This window comes from Delphinus delphis, chromosome 19 (genome assembly GCF_949987515.2).
Source record: "Delphinus delphis chromosome 19, mDelDel1.2, whole genome shotgun sequence".
NCBI classification, from domain to species: Eukaryota; Metazoa; Chordata; class Mammalia; order Artiodactyla; family Delphinidae; genus Delphinus; species Delphinus delphis.
The window spans coordinates 7,307,321-7,331,081 of NC_082701.1; the positions used below are offsets into that span (position 1 = coordinate 7,307,321).

The 23,761-nt window shown below is 45.1% G+C and overlaps 2 protein-coding genes and 1 long non-coding RNA gene across 3 annotated transcripts; 1 reads left to right on the top strand and 2 right to left on the bottom strand.

Moving 5' to 3' along the window:
• Positions 1 to 129: 129 nt before the first annotated feature.
• NT5C (5', 3'-nucleotidase, cytosolic) lies at positions 130 to 1,858 on the bottom strand. Its single transcript, XM_059996357.1, has 5 exons — positions 1,587 to 1,858; positions 1,121 to 1,221; positions 976 to 1,036; positions 641 to 755; positions 130 to 522 (listed from the first exon to the last, which is right to left on the bottom strand). The coding sequence occupies exons 1-5, from the start codon at positions 1,782 to 1,784 to the stop codon at positions 341 to 343; spliced, it is 657 nt and encodes a 218-aa protein (XP_059852340.1). The 5' UTR covers positions 1,785 to 1,858; the 3' UTR covers positions 130 to 340.
• A 2,268-nt stretch (positions 1,859 to 4,126) lies between these two features.
• LOC132415161 (uncharacterized) lies at positions 4,127 to 6,541 on the top strand. Its single transcript, XR_009517099.1, has 2 exons — positions 4,127 to 4,407; positions 6,218 to 6,541. It is a non-coding gene; the product is annotated as an uncharacterized lncRNA (long non-coding RNA).
• JPT1 (Jupiter microtubule associated homolog 1) lies at positions 4,725 to 15,772 on the bottom strand. Its single transcript, XM_059998329.1, has 5 exons — positions 15,588 to 15,772; positions 9,420 to 9,562; positions 8,976 to 9,073; positions 8,035 to 8,053; positions 4,725 to 4,992 (listed from the first exon to the last, which is right to left on the bottom strand). The coding sequence occupies exons 1-5, from the start codon at positions 15,641 to 15,643 to the stop codon at positions 4,844 to 4,846; spliced, it is 465 nt and encodes a 154-aa protein (XP_059854312.1). The 5' UTR covers positions 15,644 to 15,772; the 3' UTR covers positions 4,725 to 4,843.
• Between the last annotated feature and the right edge of the window lie 7,989 nt (positions 15,773 to 23,761).

Consider the following 23,761-nt stretch of genomic DNA (forward strand, 5'->3'; position numbering starts at 1 on the left):
GGTGGGCAGACTATGGAACTAATAGACTAAGGAGACGAGAGGGAGGGAGGCGAAGGCCTCCTCATTGGCCTCTGTCCCAGCTGCCCCTGTGGGGCTCCTGTCCCTTCGCTTCCCCCAAATAAAAGGCCATAAGAGAGCAGTGAGCCAAAGTGTTTTATTAAAAAGTTTCCTGATTTTCCCACCATGTTTCCAGGCCAGCTCTGCCAGGAGGGTTCAGGTGGCTGGCACAGTGCTGAGGGGTCATTGCCATGATGCTGCCCTGTCGCTCAGTTCTGCCTGGGCTCCCTGCTGGTCTGCCTTCCCTTCCTTCAGCTACTGTCCACGGCCATGGCCCCTCGCCTTATTCCTGGGGCGGCCCCAGGCCGGTTCGGTCCCGCTGCAGGGCTCCCCGCTTGCTGTCTATAATCTCCTTCCAGTTGTCCCTCCAGGAGAGCAGCCGTCTCCGTGGGGGGGGCAGGGCCAGGTGCTGGTTGTGGCAGCAGGTGAACAAGATGTGCTCCCAGCTTGGGGTCTCCTCTTGGCCTGGGATAGGACACGGGAGGAAGGCAGGGATACACTCTGTAATCTGGTTATTTTTACTCCCTCTCCCTAATCCCATCAGGCTAGATGCCTGGAGGTTGCTAGGGAAAAGGGCTCCTACCTTGAATGGTGTCCTTGTCATCAATGAGCAGGTCCCCCAAGACCACCGTCTTGTCCCTCGTCAAGATAATGCGCTCCACAAACTGGGGCCCCAGGTGCTTCTCCACCCAGCGGTACTGTGAGGTGGGCATAGGTGGCTCAGTAGGGCCTGATGGGCCCTTGAATTCAGGGCCAGTGAGCAAGTATGTGTGAGGGAGGGTCTACAGCAGCTCATGAGAGAGAGGGCTCCCCTCTACCCTCCACCCCACCCCCGACTGTCTGTGTTTCTGCCGCTTTCTTTAAAAGACCAGGGCTTAGGAGCCTAAGTCTGCGGGTGAAATGCTGGGGCAGCCGCACCTTCTCGTGCACACAGTGGTCATACTTCATCAAAGGGCTGGTGCAGATGAAGACCTCGGTGCTGCGGGGGGGGGGGGGGGGGGGCGGTTAGACAGGGTGATGCCAGCGCCTGCTCCCCACCCCCCCCCTCCCCGCCCTTCCTCACTCCTGCATGTCATTCATCTCCCGCATTGCTTCCAAGGCTCCAGGGATGGGCTCCAAGTCTAGGAAAAAGCCTGGGGCTTCATACACACTGGCCACTTTGTCCTGAAAGATACAGTGTTCCTGTCCTGGCTCTGATCCCAGCAGACCTCTCCAGCCCCAGCGAGGACTCTCAAAGTGAAGTTCCTGGGGCGCTTCGGTCCCCAAATCAGAGTCTCAGGTAGAGGACTTTGTTCAGGGGTAAGTACTCCCCCAGACTGTCTAGTCCTGAGGTGAACTGTGGATTCTGAAGTGAGAGCTTTGTTAATTTTAAACAGGAAGGTGTCACTGGACATGGAGCAGAGACAGTCCTGACCCAAGGGGAGGTCTCCCCGCTCCCAGGTGTCCTGTGGGGTCGGGGCTCCCCGCTCCAGGGCGGCCCCGCGCTGCCGCCCCCCCGCCCCCCCGCCCCCCCTCCCCCCGCTCCCTACCGCCAGGTCCGGGCGCAGGGCTCGGTACTGCTCGCGGGCGAGGAAGCCGCGGCGCTCCTGCAGCGGCACGTACGGCTCCCGGGGGAAGCTTCGGCGGAAGCCCCGCAGGAGGCCGGCCTCGAAATCCGCCAGAACGCCGTCCATGTCCACCAGCACCCGCACTGGCCGCCCGCGCCGCGCAGCCATCTGCAACGCCATCGCAGCTAGGCAGGCGGCCCGGCGGAAATGTGGCCCCGGGAGCCGCCGCGCGGAGCTGGGCGAGGGGACTGCAGCTTCCGGAGCCGTGGGGTGGGCGGGCCCGACTGCGGCTGATTTGCTTGGGCAGCCCCGTTTCGGGGGGGGGGTGGGGGGCGGCGTGGCGATGGCTTGGGCTGCTTTCTGGTCTGAGAACGCACCTACGTGCACTTCAGCAGCCTTCCACGCTGTAGCAGACGTCCTCGCTCACCCCGAATGTTACTCGGGGCAGAACTTCCAGGAGCCCGACAGGAGGGACTATCCTAAATACTGGGAAGCGTCGTCTAACAAGGAGTCAAGCCTCCTTAAACCTGAGACGCCATACCTGCGCACCCTGCTGTGGGGACCGGAGCAGAGCTTCCGCCCCGTCACGGCAGCACCAACCCACGGCCCGAATCACGGGGACTCCCAGGAACGGTTAGAAGTGAATGAATCTGCTGAAGACAACTGGTTCGTGTGAGCAGAGCTCCTCAGAGACGAATTCATAAACCAGAGTTGGCGTGAAACATGGGAGCATCTGCTTTAAACATCCAGTTCCACCTGGAAGAGGCGATTTTTCCACCAGGCTCAGGTAGTCGGGACAGTCCTTTTCGTGGACCTGACAGGTCTCTAGGATCGGCAGTTCCATCCCCTCTAGAAATTGCTGAGCATTGCTAAGTTTTGTGGACTCTCCTTTTTGTAGATTTCACACAATTTCCTGACTACATGTAAATATATTTACCTACAGACTAGGTTCAGATTTGAGTAAGTGACCCATCTTCCTGTAGTTCCCCACCTCAGCACCCCAATATGTCTAAACCCAATGGAACAGAAGCATAAGGAAGGAGAGCCTGGCGATCTAATTTTAAAATGCTAAAGACGTAGAATAGACATCAGCAGTAAACACCAAGCCACTTGAGACACATAACTGTGTAAAAAGTCCACACTGTCAACAAAATGCTGATTCTTCTGCCATCGTCATCATTTTAAGATCATTCAACTTCATCTTCTAAACCCTAAGCTTTCTAACTGGAAAATTCAACACCCTTAGCAAACATGTTTACATAGAATTTTCTACAATCTGTAATAGTACCAAAATGACTGGCAGAACATCTTTAGGCTAGGCACTTACCTTCACAGAATAAAAAACTAAAGCCAAGTTACAAGTTGTGACACAAATCAGGGACCTCTCTTGCCCAGGAGCTCCACCATTACTGAGAGAGAAGGGTGCAGGTTCCCTCTCTCTGAAGTCATGACAAACCGTAACTCAGGTGATTGGTAGGGCTAACCTGTTCTGGTGAACCTGGAAAGACTGTGTAGCACAGCTGTTGATTTTCCATTTTGCAAATACTTTACACAGTAAGGGAGAAACACTTAACACCTCCACAACCTATGGTCACCCTTATTCTTCCCAAAGACATGCCCAGTAAGTCAGAATAGCTGGTGGTTACACACTAGGTTTGAGTCATTTCAGTCATGGGAAGGTTTTTAGAGGTGACCTCATTCAAAAGTCTTACTTTTAAGTTAGGAACCTGAGCTCCCAAATGACAAGCCCAAGGCACATAGCTGGTCGGTAGCACAGCTAGACCTAAAAAGCCGATTTACAGTGCCCAATGGACACTTAATATAGCATGTTGGTCTGGAACTTTCTGCCTAGCACCTAGTGAGCTTTCTCCCATCTTCTGTCTCCTGTATCACTTGAGAGGACTCAGATGACCCTGTCCCCTTCTATCTACGTGGACCCTTCCTTTGGAGCCTTCTTCTCTGACCACCCACCATTGAGAAGCACCCTACAGGCATGAGAGGACTTGAAATTTTGAATGTTAGCACCCAGCACAGGAGGGTAGGTGGTAGAAGAGTGTGAAGGGTATTGGCTAATAATTATTTTGGATACCAATTATCCATATTATTCCTGTATTTTATTACCAGAGAGCCATTAATTTTCATTTTGGCATTCTGAACTCATGCTCTCTGACTTGAAAGCTGCTTTCTTTAGAGAGAAGCCCACTTCTCTCTGGGCCTTCCTTAGTGTGTTTTAACTTTAATGGCTCATCAAATCATTGGGCAACAAGGTTGATAGTAACAAAGAAAAAAGCAACTAAGCAAGTAGAACTCCTGAAACAATCTCAAAAAGATGACACAGGACACAGTGTTTCAAAATTTGTACATTGTTTACTTTAAGCAACAGTCCAGGATTGTGAAGTACAACACGTTTTAAGGATGAGACTTTCTTTCATGGTCAAGCACCAGCATCATGCACACAGCTTCAAGTTATCTAAGAAGAGCACTGCCCCCGGGGCGGGGGGGGGGGGTCCCTTCACCAGGAAGTCCCACTTCCATGTGGTCCCCACCCCTGCTTCACCACCTGGAGTTCGTCAGTCTGAGCGCACAGCGAAGCCTCCCTCTGCGTGGGAGCAGCAGGCTTTGCTCAGCCAGCCAAGTTAGTATCTGGCTGAAATATTTCTCAAGGTTCAGAAATGAAAGGCAGTTGTTTGTTTTGTGTTTTTGCTTTGTAGGCAGCAAGGCATGGGGCGCAGGCCTCTGTCGCTCCATATGGCACAGGAAGATGCTTTTTGCAACGGGCACTGACAAGTTAGGGCAACACCAGGTAGGTTCAGCATCAAGACACCCTTGTTTGGGGGGCCTGAAGGGACAGCGCCTGTGGACTGTTTACTGGCCTGTCCGATCCAGGCTTGGTAAACCCTAGTAAAGCTGACAAGAAAAGGGTTTTAAAAACCTCAGTACAAAAGATCCTCTAACACATTTGAAACCAATTTATCTGTTCTTAAAAACACGGTACTAAGTGTCACAAAGCTTTCCCTCCAATCTACTACTAGAAAACACTCATGCCAAGGCCTATACACCCAGAGGAATCAGGACAGACAGAGAACCTGTTCTTCCAAAATAAAAAAAGACAGCAGTACATAAAGTGCTTCTTTTTTAATGAAACAAATCCAAAACATGTACAGTCAGGCTCAAGTTGTGCAGTTCACAAGCATGGAGAAAACAAAGAAACGAAACGACAGAGTTCAGGGCAGACGGAGCTAACCCAGGACGAGGCTGGACTTGCCACCAGGGGGGTTTCTCCGGGATGGCACGGGCGCCGGTGCCACTGGGCTGGGCACAGGGGCAGCGGGCACAGGCTTCTCCTCGCTCTGCCCCAGGCTGGCCTGCAAGTCTGTGTCTACGTTTTCTAGGAAAACAGAATGAAATTAAGGCTAATAACTATTCCCAGTGAAGATGAAAAGCCTAAGTGTTTTGGCTTTTGGGGTTTTTTTTTTGAGGATGGTTCAAAGCATACCTAGAGCTTTAAAGAAGAAACCAACAATTACCAACCATCTGGCAGCCACTATCCAGAATTAACCACTGTTAATGTTTTGCTATATTTGTCCCCAGATCTTTTTCTGTGTACGTTCCTTTCTAAATTACAGAAATATATGAAGACATAAATATTTTAAATGAGAACATTACAGATAAGCTCTAGGTCCGTCTTCCCTGATGGTCCAGTGGTTAAGACTCCGCGTCCCCAATGCAGGGGGCCCATCACAATATCTGGTCAGGGAACTAGATCCCACACACATGCCGCAGCTAAAAGCTCTAGGTCACTGACCACCGCTCCACCTCTGTGGGTCTCCTCTCCCTATACACAGAGGCCCTACTACTAGTTGTGTGCATTCCTCTAGTCCATTTGTTTTATGTATATTTTGTGTATTTTATTTCCAGCAAATTACATAGAATAGTGTTTTTGTTGTATTTAACATAAATAATATCAATTTTTTTTCTTTTTTAACTTTTGGACATTTACCCCCACTTACACACATGGTCATGATCCACCTTGCTTAAATAATTGCTTTATATTATGTACAGAGTATATATGATTAAGCCTCTACCGACAGCAAAAAATTGAAACTAATCCAACCATTCCAAAACTGTAATGCGCACACTCTGGAACGTGTGCCCACGGGGACACGAGCTGTCATCTTCAATTTGAACAGATTACACACCACCTTCCCCAGTGGCTGTACAAGTTCTACCCCACTGCCCGTGTCAGAGTATGCTCTCCCTACATCTTTCCATTTCCACCACTTGATAACCATCTCACCTTAATATCTGACGAACTGATGGGTGAAAAATATTTTTAAATTCCTGTTATATGTTACATTTTCATGATTAATGGGTGAGGTTGATTTTTTTTTTTAAACGATACAATATCCAGTTGTACAGACATTTATTAAAGAATCTACCTCCCCGCTACTGATTTGTAATATATTAACCCAGTCACTCCCATCATGTTAACCCGGCACTTTCCACATTAAAGTTTTAAGAATTAGTGTATTATTATCCGATATCCTAAATATTGCTTGATTGATTCTCTGACTGATTTGTGAAATTCCCAACAAGCATATATCCTTAAACAGGTAGTTTCCATTGAATCAAAGTCAAGAGTGACTGCAAAAGAAAAAACGCTAGGGACTTCCCCAGTGGCGCAGTGGTTGAGAATCCATCTGCCAGTGCAGGGGACACAGGTTCGAGCCCTGGTCCGGGAAGATCCCACATGCTATGGAGCAACTAAGCCCGTGTGCCACAACTACTGAAGCCCGCGCACCTAGAGCCCGTGCTCTGCAACAAGAGAAGCCACCGCAATGAGAAGCCCGCGCACCGCAACTAGAGAAAGCCCACGCACAGCAACGAAGACCCAACACAGCCAAAAATAAATAAATAAATGAATAAACTTTAAAAAATAAATAAACTTCCTGGACTTTTTCCCTCTTTCTTCAAGATTTCCAAAGTCCTCCCTATAGCCATTCCTGTGTTTACCCAAAAGATGATGCCAATATATCCAAACAAAATATGTTTTATTTCAACTGAGCAGAACAGCTTGGCTTTGCAGTGAAATTGCCAACAGAACTGGGGTCGACCTTTACTCTCCAGACCTGTCCTGAATGATTGTGCCCTTGTCATTTTATGCCAAATGAGCTGAAAGTAGCAGCAGTCAGGAACACAGAATAATCAGGTGGCAAAATTGATGATCATTTAAAAAAAAAAAGGAAGGACTTGCACTATACAGCTGCCTGTGCTATTCATTCACCTCAAGGATCTGCAACACTGAGCTGGGGGTGGGGGGGGAGAATTAATCAATAGCAAATGACTTATCTTTTCCTAACTTCAGGGCTCTCACTTCTCTGGGCTCCCCAAATTTCTCATTATATCCATTGGCCAAAATTAGTGAAAGATTAGCTGATGCTTGCTAAACAAGGTCTGACATTGGAAGTACTTCAGAATATGAAAAGCAGCAGAATCAAAAAGCCTAGATTTTCTTTACCTCTAGAACAATCTTTTTAAAATGGAACAAGTTGGACAGGAACAATAACTAATACACCTTCAGTCCAGTGAGAACCTAATCTGTCCGTGGAGGGAAAACCCAGGTAATGCTCAATGGTTCAGAAGATTCTCCTCCCGTCATGCCCAGCAAGAAACGATGAGAGGACAGAAGGGGAATGTGATTCTCGTTAAACATTTCTGTTTCCCTGGAAGATTGACTCGCAAATTGTAATGGCAGAAAAAGGCCTTGAGGAAGCGGCTTCATCCTCCTAGATCAGGGCGCCCTGTGACGGCTGCATGTCACTGAGTCAACTTTAACCTGACTGCTGCTGGCCGACATGCGTAAACCTCTCATCACACGCACCGGCAACTCTCTGGCGCTTGTTGAAGAAGTGCCAATAAGTACTTCAAAGGTTTTAAATAATTAAATGATTACAGCTCATTTCCACATGTAATTGGTGATATGGGTGCTAAATGAAAACTTCACCGGCCCGCTAAGTCATCATTCACGAGATCACAGGGTTACAGCAGCTCAGTATAAAATCAAACATTTTCTAAATTAAATGCTGAGGGCTGACTTGAAATGCTAGAGACTTTTACTAAAAAGCTCTCATTGAGTGTAACAAATACCAACCTGCTTAACGCCCGTCTGCTCTTAAAGGATTCTCCAGTGGTTTTCCTTTCTAGTTCGTTTCTAGCATTGCTCTCACTGCTGGCCGATACCAAACGTGGCCACACTTGCTAGCTTTCCAGTTTCATTTTGCCTTCCTCTCCACCCAGAGGGCGCTGGCGTTGGGGTAAAGCCAGGTTCACTCCCCAATCTCCTTCCCCAAGACATGACTTGAATACAAATTCCAGTCTATTCTAACATTTACAGAACCAGAAGTTGTGATACTTTTTCAGAAGTACTCACCATGAACATCACCTTCTCCCTGGAAAAGAAAAAAATTAACAATTTACTTCAGATTTTAATTTTGCCACACACAAAGAAAAACAGAGTTCAGAGAAGCTACTGTCTATTTGAAGCCAAATGTGAAGTTTTGTTTTGATGTAGTCAAGTTCAGGGTCACGCTGCCATTACAGTAAACAAACTTTATTCACCCTGGGACAATGCTACACAGATATGCTGCTGGACAAATTGTCCCAGTGCCAGTAACATGCCCCGAACACCAAAAAAACCTTAACATTTACGCTGATGACCTCATATCAATTCGCATTTCAGAGGATCTTTTATCAGAACAGGAAATTGGCAAACCTGTCCTTCCAGTCCCCCCTCCTTTCTCCTGATCTAGCTATTGAAGGACCTCCATCAATTCCAGAGCCTTTCTGCAGGTCTCCCCACACCCAGATGGCTGATGCCTCCATGTGCTCTGAGGTCCCTACTCAGGGGGACATCCCACCAGGCTTTCCAAACACATACCTGGGGCTCACAGGCCGTGATCACCTGCAGACAAAGACTGGTAACACCATGGTATACAGCCTCCTGGAGTTCAGCTCAAAACAACTGGGCAACCGCTGCCAACAACTGAAACAGTCCTTGAGCTCAGATATGCTACTGTGTGTGAGATACACACGGAGTACGAGTGATCCAGTTTCAAAAATCAATACTGAAGGACAGAGACTAATCCTAGTGGTAGCAGAGACATATGAACAGACCAAGATCCCATTGACTCACCTTTCTGACTGACTGTCAATCTTCCATCACCAGTATGGTTAGTCCCTTTCCTAACTACCTTTATGTAAAACTCCAGTGGCAGGTCTCAGTACAATGGGGGTGGTGCAGGGCAGGTGGAATTAATTTCTCAACTGTATAAACCTCAAAGCCTGTCTTTCCGCCCATACTGTCACACTGACCTTCAGATCTAAGAAGTCTCCAGGGTTTGCTTCAGAAGAGTTACTTCTCTGGGGTCCAGATGACTCAGAATCTTCCCGGCCACCACAAGACTTGGCACCTGAATCAAAATATACTTTCTTAAGGAATACAATGGAAAGACCTAAAGCAAAACACTATTTAATTAGTTAGTCTCATACTACAACATGAGCTAACAGTGTTAGGGAGTGACGACTTAAAAGTTCTACAGAGGGTCTAAATAACCCAGTCTGACGGTTGTCCTTATTCTGATCCGTTACACAGACTCCCAGCATTTCCCATTTCTTAGTCCTCGTCTCTCCTCCCATGACAAGCTTTAATTGTTGTCTCTCATGATTAAGCTAGATTTTACTCATCAGCACAAAACCAGCTGTGGTGGTTCTGCTGGGTCCGTCCCTTTGACCAGGGATCACGGATACTAGCAGTACCTGCCGACTTGGCCCAGGAAGGGGGATTTTCCTCAGGTGTCCCAAAGATGCTAGAGGCCATTTTATTCCGCCTCACAGGTTGTTCTGTTGGTTCATCAAAACCTAATGAAAAATTGGATCCACCACCTGGAGGCCGCAAAACCCTAGGAATGATGGCAAAACAACGATTTCAGATCAGATCAAAACATTTCTTGGCACACTTGTTTTCAAACACCTTTCATTTTTCTCAACCACTCATTCCACCTATCCCCCCCCACACACACACACAAAAGAGAGCTGCTAATGGGAAAATTAGGAATTGATTTCATCGTGGTATAAATTCAGTGCTGGATGTTAAGGTATGAAATCCCGCTCCGTAGTATCTGTGGCGAGGTTGTGCCTCACACGAGGCAGCTGAAACGGCCTGAAAGCACCCATAGCAGGCTGGTCGGCATCCCATTATAGGAAAAGGCAGAAACCTAATGGATGTTGTCTATCAGGCTCAGCTGGACACACTTGCAAAGAAGTTGAGAAGCACATCTTGTTATTTATTTAAAAAAAAACTGTTCGGGGGGCTTCCCCGGTGGTCCAGTGGTAAAGAACCCACCTTCCAATGCAGGGGACTCGGGTTCAATCCCTGGTCAGGGAACTAAGATCCCATGTGCCCCATAGCGCAGCCAAAAAAAAAAAAAAAAAGAAGAAGGGTTCCATTTTTATTTTCAACGAAATTTTTAAAATGGAAGAATATACATATAAAAGTTGACCAATTTAGAAGCCCAAGGAAAACTGGTGATAGTCTCTCCCGTCTCAGCATGACTCACAAGCCCTGTTGATACACTTGTACCTCACTGTTCTCACTAATCATCGTGAGTGACCAGCCACAAGGAGAAAGTCAATGAGAAATTCAGTTTAGGACCCCATGGCATGCTGTATGTCCAGGCGCCTTTAGATACCATCTACAACTGTTTTGTTTGACAAGGAAATACTGCACATTCACATTTCCAGGTCTTCTTGACACAGGCTGACCAGTTTGTCCCCTCTGTGGAAAAACTCAATTGAATTTGTCCTGTCACCACTCAAAACAGAAAATGGACATGGTTTCATGGAAAGATTTTCTAACTACAGATTCACTTCCTTTATTGGTGATCAGAGTGGTCTGTTTTTCTATTAAATCATTTTGAGTAAGAAACATTTTTCTAGGAAGGTGTCCATTTCATTCAAGTTTCCAAATAAATACCACTGTCATGTGTAAACTCAGCTCTGCAAGTCTTTCTAGTTCACTGATTTCCAGCTTTTCATTACCACACGGACAACAAAGTCTGTGTGACATGTTCCCCTGAAATTTGATAAGATGTGCCTTATGGCTTGATATGTGGTCAGCTTTGTAAATCTTCTATACGTGCTTGAAAAGAATGTGTATCTGCCAGTATTCTATGTGTCTACCAGATAAAGCCTGTAACTGAGTTGTTCAAATCTACTGATTATTAAATATGGTTTATCAATTACTGAGATTTCTGTTATCAACTTCTACTACAATGGGGGTTTTGTCAGTTTCTCCTCAGGACTCTGTCAAGACAGAGTTCTCTCTCAAAAAGACCACCACTGGGGAACCGCAGTTCCACTGCAGGGGACATGGGTTCGATCCCTGATCGGGGAACTAAGATCCTGCAAGCCACACGGTGCAGGGGGAAAAAAAAAAAGACCACCACTGCAGTATTTTATTTAGTTCGGTAGGGAGAACTGCGTTGGGCTAACTGGCTAGTCATTTTGATTAAAGAAACAAAATATATATTCTTAACTCACTTCATTTACCAAAATAAATTCCAGCTAGGTCAAATATTTCAATTTAAAGCCTAAGACAAAAATATTGGAAGAAAACATGTACGAATATGGTCCTAGTCTTGAAGAAAAGGGCTTTCCTTCTAAGCACAAGATGAAAGCCAGAAACCATGAAAAATGGATAGATTAAACTTGGCAAAAATACACATTTGACAAAGGGTAATATAAATGCTTTTAAAAATAATTTTAAAAATCAAGAGAAAAATGGACAAAAGGTAAACAGACAATTAAACAATATGGATCACGTCTAAACACTGAAAATTTAAATTCACAAGCAAATAAATGAAATTTAAAACAAAAGGATATTTTTTTTGCTTATTAGGCTGGTAAAGATGAAAAAAATGCCAATTTCCAGCATGAATTAAAGTGTGAGAATATAAATTTGCACAAACTTTCTAAAGAACATTCTGATAAAACGTATCAAATGTTTAAGTTTGCATCTTATATGAACCAGCGTTTCTACTTCCAGAAGTTATCCTAAGTAGATAATTAGACATATGTACAAGAACACTTGCAGACGTAGGCTTGGTTACACCTAAGCAGAACACAAGGAAATCGAGATAAACTTGGCCTCTCAACCATATCTAGTTCTTACCATCTTCTCCAACCCAGTCAGGCCACTTTCTTCACTGTTCAGTGAACTGTTCTGGCTTATCTCCACCTTGGAGTATTTACTCCCATATTTTCTCCTGCCCAGAGCACTTTCCACCCTTTCCTTGGCGACTATTTCAAAATCCAGCCCATTTCTTAAACCTCCACCTCCTCCATGAAGCCCTCCATAACCTTGAAGAATGACAAGTAGGACACTGAGAGGAAAGCATGTTAGACACCCTCCTTCTGGTCACCAGCTCTTTCTGTAAAGGGCCAAATAGTAAATATTTTTGGCTTGTGCTTCGTTTGGTCTTTTGCAACTGTTTAGCTCCATCACGTAGCACAAAGGCAGCCATAGACGACACAAAAACGAATGAGTGCAGCTATGTTCCAATAAAACTTTATTTCTGGACACTGAAATTTGATTTTCATGTCCTTTTCACAAGTCATGAAAGATTCTTCTTCTTGCCTTTTTCAACCATTTATCAATGTAAAAATCAGGTGCCAGCTGGGCTTGGCTCTCCTCTATCTAGTTCAGCAAATAGCCTCATTTTTTAAGAGAACGAAGTCAGGCCTTGAGAAGTTCTAAATAAATTGCCCAGCATTAGTTAAGTGACAGAGATGGGGCCAAATCCCAAATCCTCTCTCCCTGACAGGCACACAAGACATGCTCAAAGTGCTGAAATAGGGGAACCACTCTAATGCCATTTTTCTCTTTAAACTACGTACCTATGTGGTTGGTGCTTTGATTGCTTTTCTTGTTTTCTAGCCTTAGACTGAAGCTATTTCTTATATACATCCTCTAGCATCCTCCCCTAAATCTAATATTCGTGTCTGTGTCCATAGTAAAATTCAGTACTCAATTTATACTAAATTAAAATTTTATTATTTTCCCCATGCGGGCAGGGAAGACCCGCTTTTATAACATGTAAAACATTAAAAACCCCACTGTTTCTAAGTCTCAGATATTAAATATCCACTTAGATTAAATTCATTATATGAATTAAGATAAATGTGTTCAGGCATACCTCTTATAAAGATAATTTTAGGTTTGCTAATTAAATTGTTTAAATCATAATTAAAGGTATGTTATAAATTCTTAATAGTCATTTTCTTATGTTAAAGTTGGAAGTGACTAGGTTTTTATCATTTGTACCTCAAATCAACAGACACTTGAAATACTATAATCAAAATTAACCTGCTTCAGGGAATAACCTGGTGATCCAGTGGTTAGGGCTCCACGCTTCCACAGGATGAGGCACAGTTTGGGGAACTAAGATCCCAAAACAAAAAACAAAATTAACTTGCTTCACTGTCATCCCCTTCATCCCCTAGAGATTAGAATGATTTTCCTTACTATCATAATTAAATTCTCATGAATTATTTCAGCAAGATGAAAATCTTCAGAACCCTAATGGGCCAGGAAATTTTTTTTTGCCTTGAAAAAAAAAAAAGACACTAGAACCCAATCACCAGCTTAAAAAGAAAGTCAAAGCTCTGACCGGACCAACTTTTTAAAGGTCTGTGTTCCTCTTGCAATAGCAGGTACTACCTACTCCGATGACGTCAGTGTTGGAGAGCCCATTTGTAACAGCGAGACATCCCCAAACAAAGGATTTGGATCATAAGACAGAAATTATTTCAATTTTATTTTTTAAGATCCTGCTGTTTTTTCTGAACTATGCGTATGACTAGGTCAGGATTACACATCCGAGGCTCAACAAAAATGTGTCCGTGTACTGCGGATAGCAATTTTCAAAAAATTACTCTTTCTTTCTTCTCTCTTTAAGTCCCAGAGTTGCTCTATGATCTTTGCAGGTCATTCCTTCCCTATCGAACTAAATTTATAATGTGTTTATGGAGCCAGGAAAATGTTACTGGAGAAAAGAAGTTTAAGAGAATTAGGTGAGATTCTACAAGAAGGAAAGGTAGGAAGTAAATAAAAGGACAAAATGCTACAGTCTTGAGATTACAATATTGGAGGGAAATTGATGACAACAGGCGAATTAAAACATTTATTTTGCAGACCCAAAAGTCATTTATGTCTCACATTTCAAAGACACAAATCAAAAAGCTAGTGTGAGGATTCATTTGACCTGGTTACTTAAATTCTTTGTGAAGCACTAAACTGCACTCAACCCCAAAGGATAAAACCTCAGATTTTTAAATATAATGTGTAAATTTTCACATTCCAATCACTACAGTATGACCAGCATAAAGTTGGCCTCACAGCACAAAATGAAAAACCGAGGTTCAATTTGTTCCAGCGTCCTCTGAAAAAAAATGATCTCACTGGAAGGATGACAACAGAAGAGGGAGTGACCAGTGTTTTCGTAGGTCTATCCTACTCAAGTTCCCCTTCCTCCCAGTAACACACTAATTTATTTTTTTAAATCTTTCCCATTCTTTTCTACATTTTGAAAGGGAAAGGAATGAGTTGAAAAGGAATGTCATTTCCAACACTCCCTCCTAAGACTCACTGCTGAGGCCTGCTTTTTGTCCCCAAGGACTCCAACCCTTGTGAGACACTGCTATTTCACGGCTGTCTTCTTAGCCCCACAAAATGGCTCCCTTTGTGCCACTTGCCCAGGACCCCCAAGGCTGGCCACACATGACTTCAGGTCATGATCAATGAAGAAGAGATGCTCAGAAAAAGTGGAATCTAAGCTTCCTCCACGCCTTGAGCAGGATCCCTGAGATGCCTGTATCCCACCTTAAAGAACAGCGTGCATGCACTTAGCCGAGACAATGTAGACATCTACCACCGCATCCAAACCCTTCCACCAAGTTAGGCAAGGGCTTGGAAAAGGGACCCTCCCAGTCCAAACACCGTGCCCAGGGCCCCCTTCCCCAAATGCAGTGGCATGAGTGGCCAGAAACGCCCCGGCTACGCAGGTGGAGATAGTACGGAAGAGACAATGGATGTCTCCGGCCCCGCCCAAGAACAGGAAACCTCCTCCGGCAGGGGAATCGCGGCCAGAGGTGAACTCATTTTGCATACGTCAAAGGGGGAAGCGAAAGAGGTGGGTTGCAAACACCGAGGTCCGAAGGTCTGAGCGCAGAAAACCCACTCGGAACGACTCGCTCCCCCTCCCGTTCGGAGGTGGGCGCGGGAGGGGAAGGAGCAGGGGTCTTTCCTTTGTTAGCAGAGGGGGAGGCAATTCGCGGAGGGCTGACGGCTGGGTCCTGAACGGGGGTGAGGGTCGCGAGGACCAGCCCCGCCCGAACACAAATGCCACCTGCCGGGCGGACCCGAGTGGGTAGGAGCCCGCCGGACCGATCGCTGCGGCTGCAGGATCTGACCGCCACGCCGGGCGCGGGGCCACCACCTGCCCCGGGCCAGAGGCACGAGCGCGTGGGCGGGGGTGGGACAATAGGGCCGGATCAAGGTGCCCCGCGGGCTGCCCGGGCACCCGGGGCCCAAGACCACCGCCCTGGGGCCGAGCCAGCCACGCCACAAAAGGGAGAAAGCGAACCCTCTCGGCACATTCCGACTAACGAAAACCCGCCGCGCTGCGAGCGCGAGCGGCCACGGCCCTCCCCAGCCCCTAGCTCCAGGGAAGGAATGAATGGAAGAGGAGCAGGAATCGGGCGGGGCCGGCGCGTCAGGTTAGCCGGCGGCACAAAGGGGGAGCCGGTGGCCGAGCCCCACCGCCCGGCCGAGCGCGAGAGCAGCGCCCCGGGCACGTTACCGCCGACGACCTGCCGCCAGACCCGCCTGGCCCCCTGGGCAGCGGCCCTCCCGCCCCCGAGCCTCACCGGGAGCTATTCCTGCTGTTGGGGTCGACGCCCTTGAAGGTGGTGGTGGTGGTCATGGCGCCGAGGAGCGAGGTAGGCTGGCGCGGGAGCGGAGAGCTGAAAGGGTCAGGTCTGAGGAGCGTAGAGTACCCCCACAGCCCAGAACCGGCGACCGCTGCAAGAGCCTCCGCCGCTGTTTGCCAACCGGACCGCGGCCTTTATAGGGCTCACAAACCCCGCCCCCGCCCCGGCGGCATTGGCCAATTCAAACGGGCCTCTTCACTCCTATTGGCTTCCTGGAGTGCCAAGCATCCTGCGGCTTCACGACGGGCTGAGGCGGCCCCTGCTCAGCCTAAACCCACCCTCTTCCTGGTCAGGGAAGGTCTAGGGAAGTTTCCCCTCCCCCACCCTCAAATCTCGGAGATGATTGGACAAAGGACAAACCTGCCCCGCGCTCGGTACAAGTTGTGCTCGCTGCCACTTAAAAAAGTTACCTTGATAGAAGGAAAAGCTCGCTCTGGGCGAGTTGGAATCCGCAAGCCGAGGGCACGTTTATCTTTACCATTCATTTATTTGCCTTACTTATGGAGGGTAGCAAGGGCATGCTCCTCAAGGGATGAAAATTACTGCTACAAATTGACGTTTATTGAATATCTCCTGTGTCCTGTTTGGAAACCTGACGGTCCCAAAGCAGGAGCACTATGAATCAGCAACAGAAAGCACACAAAGGTGATCCCTTCTAAAAGGACTGGAAATCCTTTACCTTTTAATGTTACTACTTAGCTGTAACGTGTGGTGCGTGCACTGGACCAAAATTACAGTCGTTCCGATTTGAGGGCCTGTTCTCAAGGCTGGTTAATGCCCGGCGTCGGGGAATGGCCACATCCCTTGCTACTAAGACCATGGGAGTAGCCCAGGCCTCTGCAGCTGTTTATAACCATTAAGTCATGACTCTTCCACCTGTCTGGGTAAATCTATCCCTGCAACAAATGCAGACACACTTGGAGGGCTCAGGAATGACTGTTTAGAAGACCGTACTAGCAAAGTCTTGGGCAAACAAGAGGGAAGGCCTTCCCTGTCATGCTGTTTCCTCAAGGCAGATCTCTTTTTCAGTATTTCCATAACAAGTGAACTACACTCCTCTTTGTGTGGCCTCCTCCTTCCAGGCAGTTTGTGTTGGTCAACCACTCTCCTGGGCTTTCAGGAAAAGCCAGAGACAAGCTCCTCTCTTCTAGAAGGCCTGGATCATGTCTTTATGTGCTTACCACAGAAGCATGAAGCACACTACTTGTTTGGATTAAAATCTTCCCTTTCCTAAAGGCTGAGCTTAAATTTCCAGAACCTTAAAACAAAAACACAAAACTCTTCAGGCGAACCTAGCTAGTGAGCATGCATCTCCTCCTGAAAAGGCATATAGTTAGGAGGTAGTGGAATATGGTGGTTGCTAGCTCAGGGTCTCAAAGGAGAAATCCAGGTTTGAATCTTGACTCCTACCTTTTTCTGAGCACTAGTTTCATTCGTAAAATAAGGACTCCATAGAGCTGTGAGGACTGGATGAGGTAATGCATGTAAAGTACCTGTCCTGACATAAGTCACCAAAGTGACAGACATTTTTATTATCAGACTTACTTGGAAAGTAGCCACATACTTTTTTTTTTTTTAAACAATCTGCTATTGTTTTTTGTTAAGTTAAATGAGGGGTTTAGACTTGACTCTTAGGGTCCATTTTGGCCTAAACTTTTGAGTTTGTACTGACTTGCCTTATTTCCTCTGGAAACCAAAAAGCCTAGGTTCTGGTTCTGCTCTCTCCCAATTTAAGACACTTGTAGGTCATTTATATCCTTGAGCCTAGTTTCTTCATCTGTAAAATGGGGCTAACAGCACCTATTCTGCTAGCTTGGGAACTAGATAATTTCAAGAATGTTTTACTCTTTAAATGAAGGCTTTTTTTTTTTGAAAGCTTTCTATGAGAGGTACCCCACCTGGCTGCACACCAGAATAATGAGCTTTTTTTTTTTTTTAACCTATGAGCTTTTAAGAAGTACATATGAATGCAAGGCTCCAGAGATCTACTGAACTGGAATTTCTGCATATAGGGTCCAGTCATGGATGTCTATAAGAAGTTAAACAGCCAATTCTCACATATAGCTTGGGCTGAGAACCTTTGCTTCAAAGGTAAGGAATCAGTTCCAGTACGCTTTTTAATTTAATCTGATTTATGAAGAGCAGTAAATTTATATAAAACAGACATCTGATTAAGGCCATCTTAGGCAGGCCTGTTTGGAACATTCTTTGTAAATACTGCCAGAAATTTCCAGAATAACTAGCTCTCCTATTTACTTGTTCGTGTACTTAATAGTTTTGACCAAATCACTGTACTCCACTTTCTGCTGCAACATGGAGATTTGGGGTAAAAGATATGATATGTAGCTCTGCTGTAACCTTTGCTCCAGAAGACCAACTAAGTTGAAAATGGGATATTAATAAAATTATATTTTTCCCAAAAGATCAACACAGATCAGGATCAAAAGATGCAAAAGGATGGGGCAATGTGAACATCTGCTTATAAAATCATGAAGGCCCATCATTATGATTTTTAAAATACACACTAGGGTCTGTATCAATAAGTAATTTGCTTCAAATTCCCAGGTTAACCTAAAAATCTAAAGAAACAGAAAGACAGATGAAATCTTATAACAAGGAACGGTCTAACAGCTATTTCATGACCTACAGCAGTGGTTTTATGTATTTATTTATTTATTTTTGGCTGTGTTGGGTCTTCGCTGCTGCTCACGGGTTTTGCGGAGAGCGGGGCTACTCTTCCATGCAGTGCGCGGGCTTCTCCTTGCAGTGGCTTCTCTTGTTGTGGAGCATGGGCTCTAGGTGCGCAGGCTTCAGCAGTTGTGGCATGCAGGCTCAGTAGTTGTGGTGCACAGGCTTAGTTGCTCCATGGCATGTGGGATCTTCCCAGACCAGGGCTCGAACCCGTGTCCCCTGCATTAGCAGGCAGATTCTTAACCACTGCATCACCAGGGAAGTCCACAGCAGTGTTTTTTAAACTTTTATAAAGCAGAATCCAAATATATAAAATAGATTAACAGAGCAGCTATGATTGAATCCTGGCCCTCTCCGCTTCCTCCTGTCCTTTGCCACTCTCCAGTTGGGAACTAGGCACTCCTTTTGCACAACCTCAGGGTTCCGTGAAATTTTAAAACCACTGCCCTATATGCATGTCCATTTTCACCTGCTTTTTAAATATAGTTAACAGGAAGAGAATGTGCAGTTGCTTCCACTTCCTTAACTTTGTCTTTAAGCAGTTAAGTGCTCTTTAACTTCCCTTAGTCCCACGCTGCCACCTCCCTACTATATCCAAAGTACTATTCTATTTGTAATTCAATTCAGAAAGCCTAGTAGTAATCGCCTTTCCCAATAGGTTTTTTTTGGGGGGGTGGGGTGGGGGGAACTCCCCCAACCAGGGATCGAACCTGTGGCCCCTGCAGTGGAAGGAAGCACAGAGTCTTAACCACTGGACCACCGGAGAAGTCCAATAGGTTTATTGGGTTTTTTTGGCTGCGTTGGGTCTTTGTTGCTGAGCAGGGCTTTCTCTAGTTGCGGCCAGTGGGGATTACTCTTTGTAGCGGTGCGTGGGCTTCCCATTGCAGTGGCTTCTCTTGTTGCAGAGCGTGGGCTCTAAGGGCACAGGCTTCAGTAGTTGCAGCATGAGGGCTCAGTAGCTGCGGCACATGGGCCCTAGAGCGTGCGGGCTTCAGCAGTTGTGGTGTGTGGGCTCAGTAGCTCCTCAGCATGTGGGATCTACCCAGACCAGGCAGGGATCGAACCCATGTCCCCTGCATTGGCAGGCGGATTCTTAACCACTACACCACCAGGGAAGTCCCACAACAGGTTTTTGCAAACCCAATATTCTCAGAATTTCCTTAGAACACAATCTATTCTAAAGCAGGTGGCAAAAAAGTCGTTATTTAAAAGATGTCAGAAAATGATGAAGGCCCTAATAATTTTTGCTTTAATATAGACAGGAATCCTGTTGGTTTTTACATTTGTTGCTGAGCGTGTGGACAGTTTTATTCAAGAATGCAATGTATAACTTAAAATAGAACAATCTGCTAGTTGTTCTTCACGATTTGTGCCTAAGGACAATAAATAAATTGTAACCAAACACAAAAAAGTGCACTAATATATCATCTCTTCATTCTCAAGCATGTGTTTGTCTTGAATGTTACCAGCTTTCCACTGCTAGGCAGTGTTCTGAGTCCCCCATAATTTCAACCTGCCCCTATTTATTCCAAAAGGCCAGAGGAAATGGGCAATCTACATGGCATCCTTATTGGAACTTACTCTACCTAGAGTCTGCAGTCAGGTTTGAACCAATCTCTTAGAACAGTGGCTTTCGCTGTGATCCAATACACGCATATTAGGTTGACCCATGTGACATGGCAGATATTTGACTATTTTTGACCTACATGTATAGCAGTTACTTATGTTCAACCACAGTTTAATACAGACTCTTAATGTTTTCTATTCCTTATTATTAAAAGAAAATACTGGTCATGTGCTTCTGAACTTGGGTAAGTGACTTAATTAATGAACGGCCCAACAAGTATTTCTAACAAGTTTCACTTCTCAACCCCAGTATTGCAGGGTGCCCCGTAAGTACATCACTCACACATACATTCTGCATCCATCACTCCTAGAGCCAAATTTAGTATGCATCTGTCCATTCTTTTCTTAGCTGCATCCTCACCACAAAAAAAAAAAAAAAAAAAAAAGGCAGATCAATGCCACCAAGAGAAAAACAACCCAAGGAGTTTATTTTCTCTAAAAATTCATTTGCCATTAAATAAGTCAAATGAACCAACCTAGATGTCTCAAATAAGGAAAATGGTTCTGTCATATTCTTGCCTTCTCTTTATCCAAAGTTAAGATAAACAAAATGGCACATACACTGTACTAAGGTCTGATATGCCCCTCTAGTCACTCTGAACTGCAGAGGGAGAGCATGATTCATATTTCCCCATTATTTCCTCCTCCTCTCAGACTAAGAGCTGAATGAGATTATGTGATTTAAATTTGTCTTCTTTCTTCAATTCCAAGCTATTTCTCTAATAAACAAGTTAAAAAAAACACTCTGCACTCCCAATGCAGGGGGCCAGGGTTCGATCCCTGGTCGGGGAACTAGATCCCACATGCATGCCGCAACTAAGGAGTCCGCATGCCACAACTAAAAAAAAGAGCCTGCACGCTGCAATGAAGATCCTGTGTGCTGCAACTAAGACCTTAAATAAATAAAAATTTTTTAAAAAAAGATCTTTAAAATTACAAACATCAAATAACTTAAAAGGGTATGCCTAGAAAAGAATGGGAAAATTCTTGGTATTCCAAATTCTGTAACTTGTTGCAAAATTAGCCACATAATCCGTCTTATAGTATCAAGTGCAAAGAAAACAAATATTACATGAAAAGTCTTGGACTTTAAACTGTTTCACAAAGGCCCTAAGGGTGTAGGAAATCCTAAAATGATCTCATACATAGTCACATGTCACTGCTTACAGGGAAATAACACTCCACATTCCAAATAGATTAAATTCCTAACCTGTTTTCCACTGTGAGGCACTCTTTTCATTAGTTAACCACTACACACACCAAAGTCTCATTATATGGTTTTTTGGGGTTTTTTTCCTTGCGGTATGCGGGCCTCTCACTGCCGTGGCCTTTCCCGCCGTGGAGCACAGGCTCCAGACGCGACGCACAGGCTCAGCGGCCATGGCTCACAGGGCCCAGCCACTCCGTGGCACGTGGGATCCTCCCGGATTGGGGCACAAACCCGCGTCCCCTGCATTGGCAGGCGGACTCCCAACCGCTGCGCCACCAGGGAAGCCCCAAAGTCTCATTATAAAACACATATATTTCTTACTACATCCAGAACTAACCCTCAAATCATCACCTAGATAATCAAAATGTTGAAGCATCTTGTGGATGGGCCCTTTGCTTCTTAAAGTATTGGAGAATCATTAAAACCCTGAGGATTGTTTTTCCTTAAAAAGGAAAAAAGACCTTTCCCTTTTGTTTTTCCTTAAAAAAATTCGTTAGAGCACAATTTAGTATTAAGCATTTATTTAAAAACCTAGGGGCTTCCCTGGTGGCGCAGTGGTTGAGAGTCTGCCTGCCAATGCAGGGGACACAGGTTCGAGCCCTGCTCCGGCAAGATCCCACATGCCACGGAGCAACTAAGCCCGTGCACCACAACTACTGAGCCTGCGCTCTAGAGCCTGCAAGCCACAACCATTGAAGCCCGCGTGCTACAACTACTGAAGCCCGTGCACCTAGAGCCTGTGCTCCACAACAAGAGAAGCCACCGCAATAAGCCCGCACACCACCACGAAAAGTAGCCCCCGCTCGGCGCAACTAGAGAAAGCCCACGTGCCGCAACAAAGACCCAACGCAGCCAAAAATAAATTTAATTAATTAATTAATAAAAACCAAATGAGGGACTTCCCTGGTGGTCCAGTGGTTAAGACTCTGCACTTCTAATGCAAGGGGCATGGGTTTGACCCTTGGTCAGGGAACTAAGATCCCACATGCTGTGCAGTGTGGCCAAAAAAAAATAAAAAACAAACAAACCAAAAAGTTTAAAAAAAACCTAATGAGACAAAGATTGTATTCAGTTTTTAAAATGAATAGAAAATGCAGGCCAATTGGTAGGGATTATGGTATTCAGTTGAAGCCTCAGCATCCTACGGCAGAGCCCTTACTTCACGCTGAAAATAAGTTTTATTTAAAATTAAAGAGTTCAGTATGTGGTAGTTAGAACATATATTATCTCATTTAATCTTCACCATAACGTACTTAACTCTTAAGAGTTGTGAGAATGCCTCGCAGAGCTGCTTCTCAATTCAATATTGCTCTGAAAATACACTTCTGGGGGTAGGGCCCAGGCACTGCTATTTTTTAAAAGCTCACTAGGGGGATTCTAGTGCAAAACCATGATCCAGAATCACTATTAGTCATACTCAAAAGCAGCAGCACCCTAACTCAAAAATAACCCTGAGTGGCACAGCTGGCCCTCTCCAATACCCTATGGCCCCCACAGAGACCTTGGAAAAACCTTTCCAACAGGCTGCCCTCAAATCCTGGGATTCCATTATCTTACTGACCTCCTGGTATCAATTTCCTACATAATTACACACTTTGACTCAAGTCTCCAATTTCTCCTCAAACTATGTTTACTTCTTCCCATGTTCCATTCAACATCATCCCCTTTAGACAGAATGTAATCTGATCATCCAATTAATTTCTGTGAGAACATAAACAAGGAAAACAATGAGCCAAATAACCTGACAGTCCTATTTCTGGGAAGCTGCTAATACCTTTTGTTTTGGCCTCTAGCAGCTTGGATGAATATGAGAGGTGCTTGAGAATAAAATTTATCTCCCTATACAGATTGGGTTCACTTAGGTACTATTTGCTACTTTTAAGATACAAACATGTCGGATATGTAAGCACAAACTTAAAAGAGTTTAGTCAAATTGTCCTAACAGTTACCCAAAAGAGCAGTGTAACTCCCATCATTTGAACCTCCCCTCTCAAGCCAAAAAAATTAAAATGCTACAATTACTTTCAGCATTTTCAACGATCCGCTTATTTTCAAAGGGTTTTTTAAAAAGTTCTCTGTAAGCTTTCCCATAAAATATTTGCCTTTTTGGTGGTAATTTATGTGAAATAGGCAAGGGCAACAATCAAAAGTTCACTTAAGAATAAGGTAAATCTTAATTATACACTGACCCAAACATCAATAAGCTACAACATACTATATTATGAAACAGTGCCTTTTCCACACATTTCCCTATGGCTTTTAAAATTCTACCGAAAGTTTTTCTAGTATGAAAGAATTTAAAAGTTCCCCCAACATGGCGAAAGCTCAGACATGACATTAGTTCCCTCTGGTTAAACAAGAACCCAGTTGAAGAATCCTTCCTTAATAAAGTTCTCTGGCTTGAATTTCAATCCTAACTTTAATTTTGGGGACAACAAAATTCCAGTACTTAATAGTACCTAGAGCAAGAGAAATGTACTTACCCGATATCTAAGAATTCTTGGGGGCAGGCTTCTCACACTATTTCACAATATAAATTGTAAAAATAGGTTGGCAGCACTACACATATAGGAAAATAAAACTT

Coding starts and splice junctions, on each gene's coding strand:
- JPT1 (XM_059998329.1), bottom strand. CDS start 15,643: ATGACCACCACCACCACCTTCAAGGGCGTCGACCCCAACAGCAGGAAT. Junction 9,563..15,587: donor AACAGCAGGAATAGCTCCCG/GTGAGGCTCGGG, acceptor CATCATTCCTAG/GGTTTTGCGGCCTCCAGGTG. Junction 9,074..9,419: donor TTCCTGGGCCAAGTCGGCAG/GTACTGCTAGTA, acceptor ATTTTGATTCAG/GTGCCAAGTCTTGTGGTGGC.
- NT5C (XM_059996357.1), bottom strand. CDS start 1,784: ATGGCGTTGCAGATGGCTGCGCGGCGCGGGCGGCCAGTGCGGGTGCTG. Junction 1,222..1,586: donor CCCTGCGCCCGGACCTGGCG/GTAGGGAGCGGG, acceptor TGTATCTTTCAG/GACAAAGTGGCCAGTGTGTA. Junction 1,037..1,120: donor GAGATGAATGACATGCAGGA/GTGAGGAAGGGC, acceptor CCCCCCCCGCAG/CACCGAGGTCTTCATCTGCA.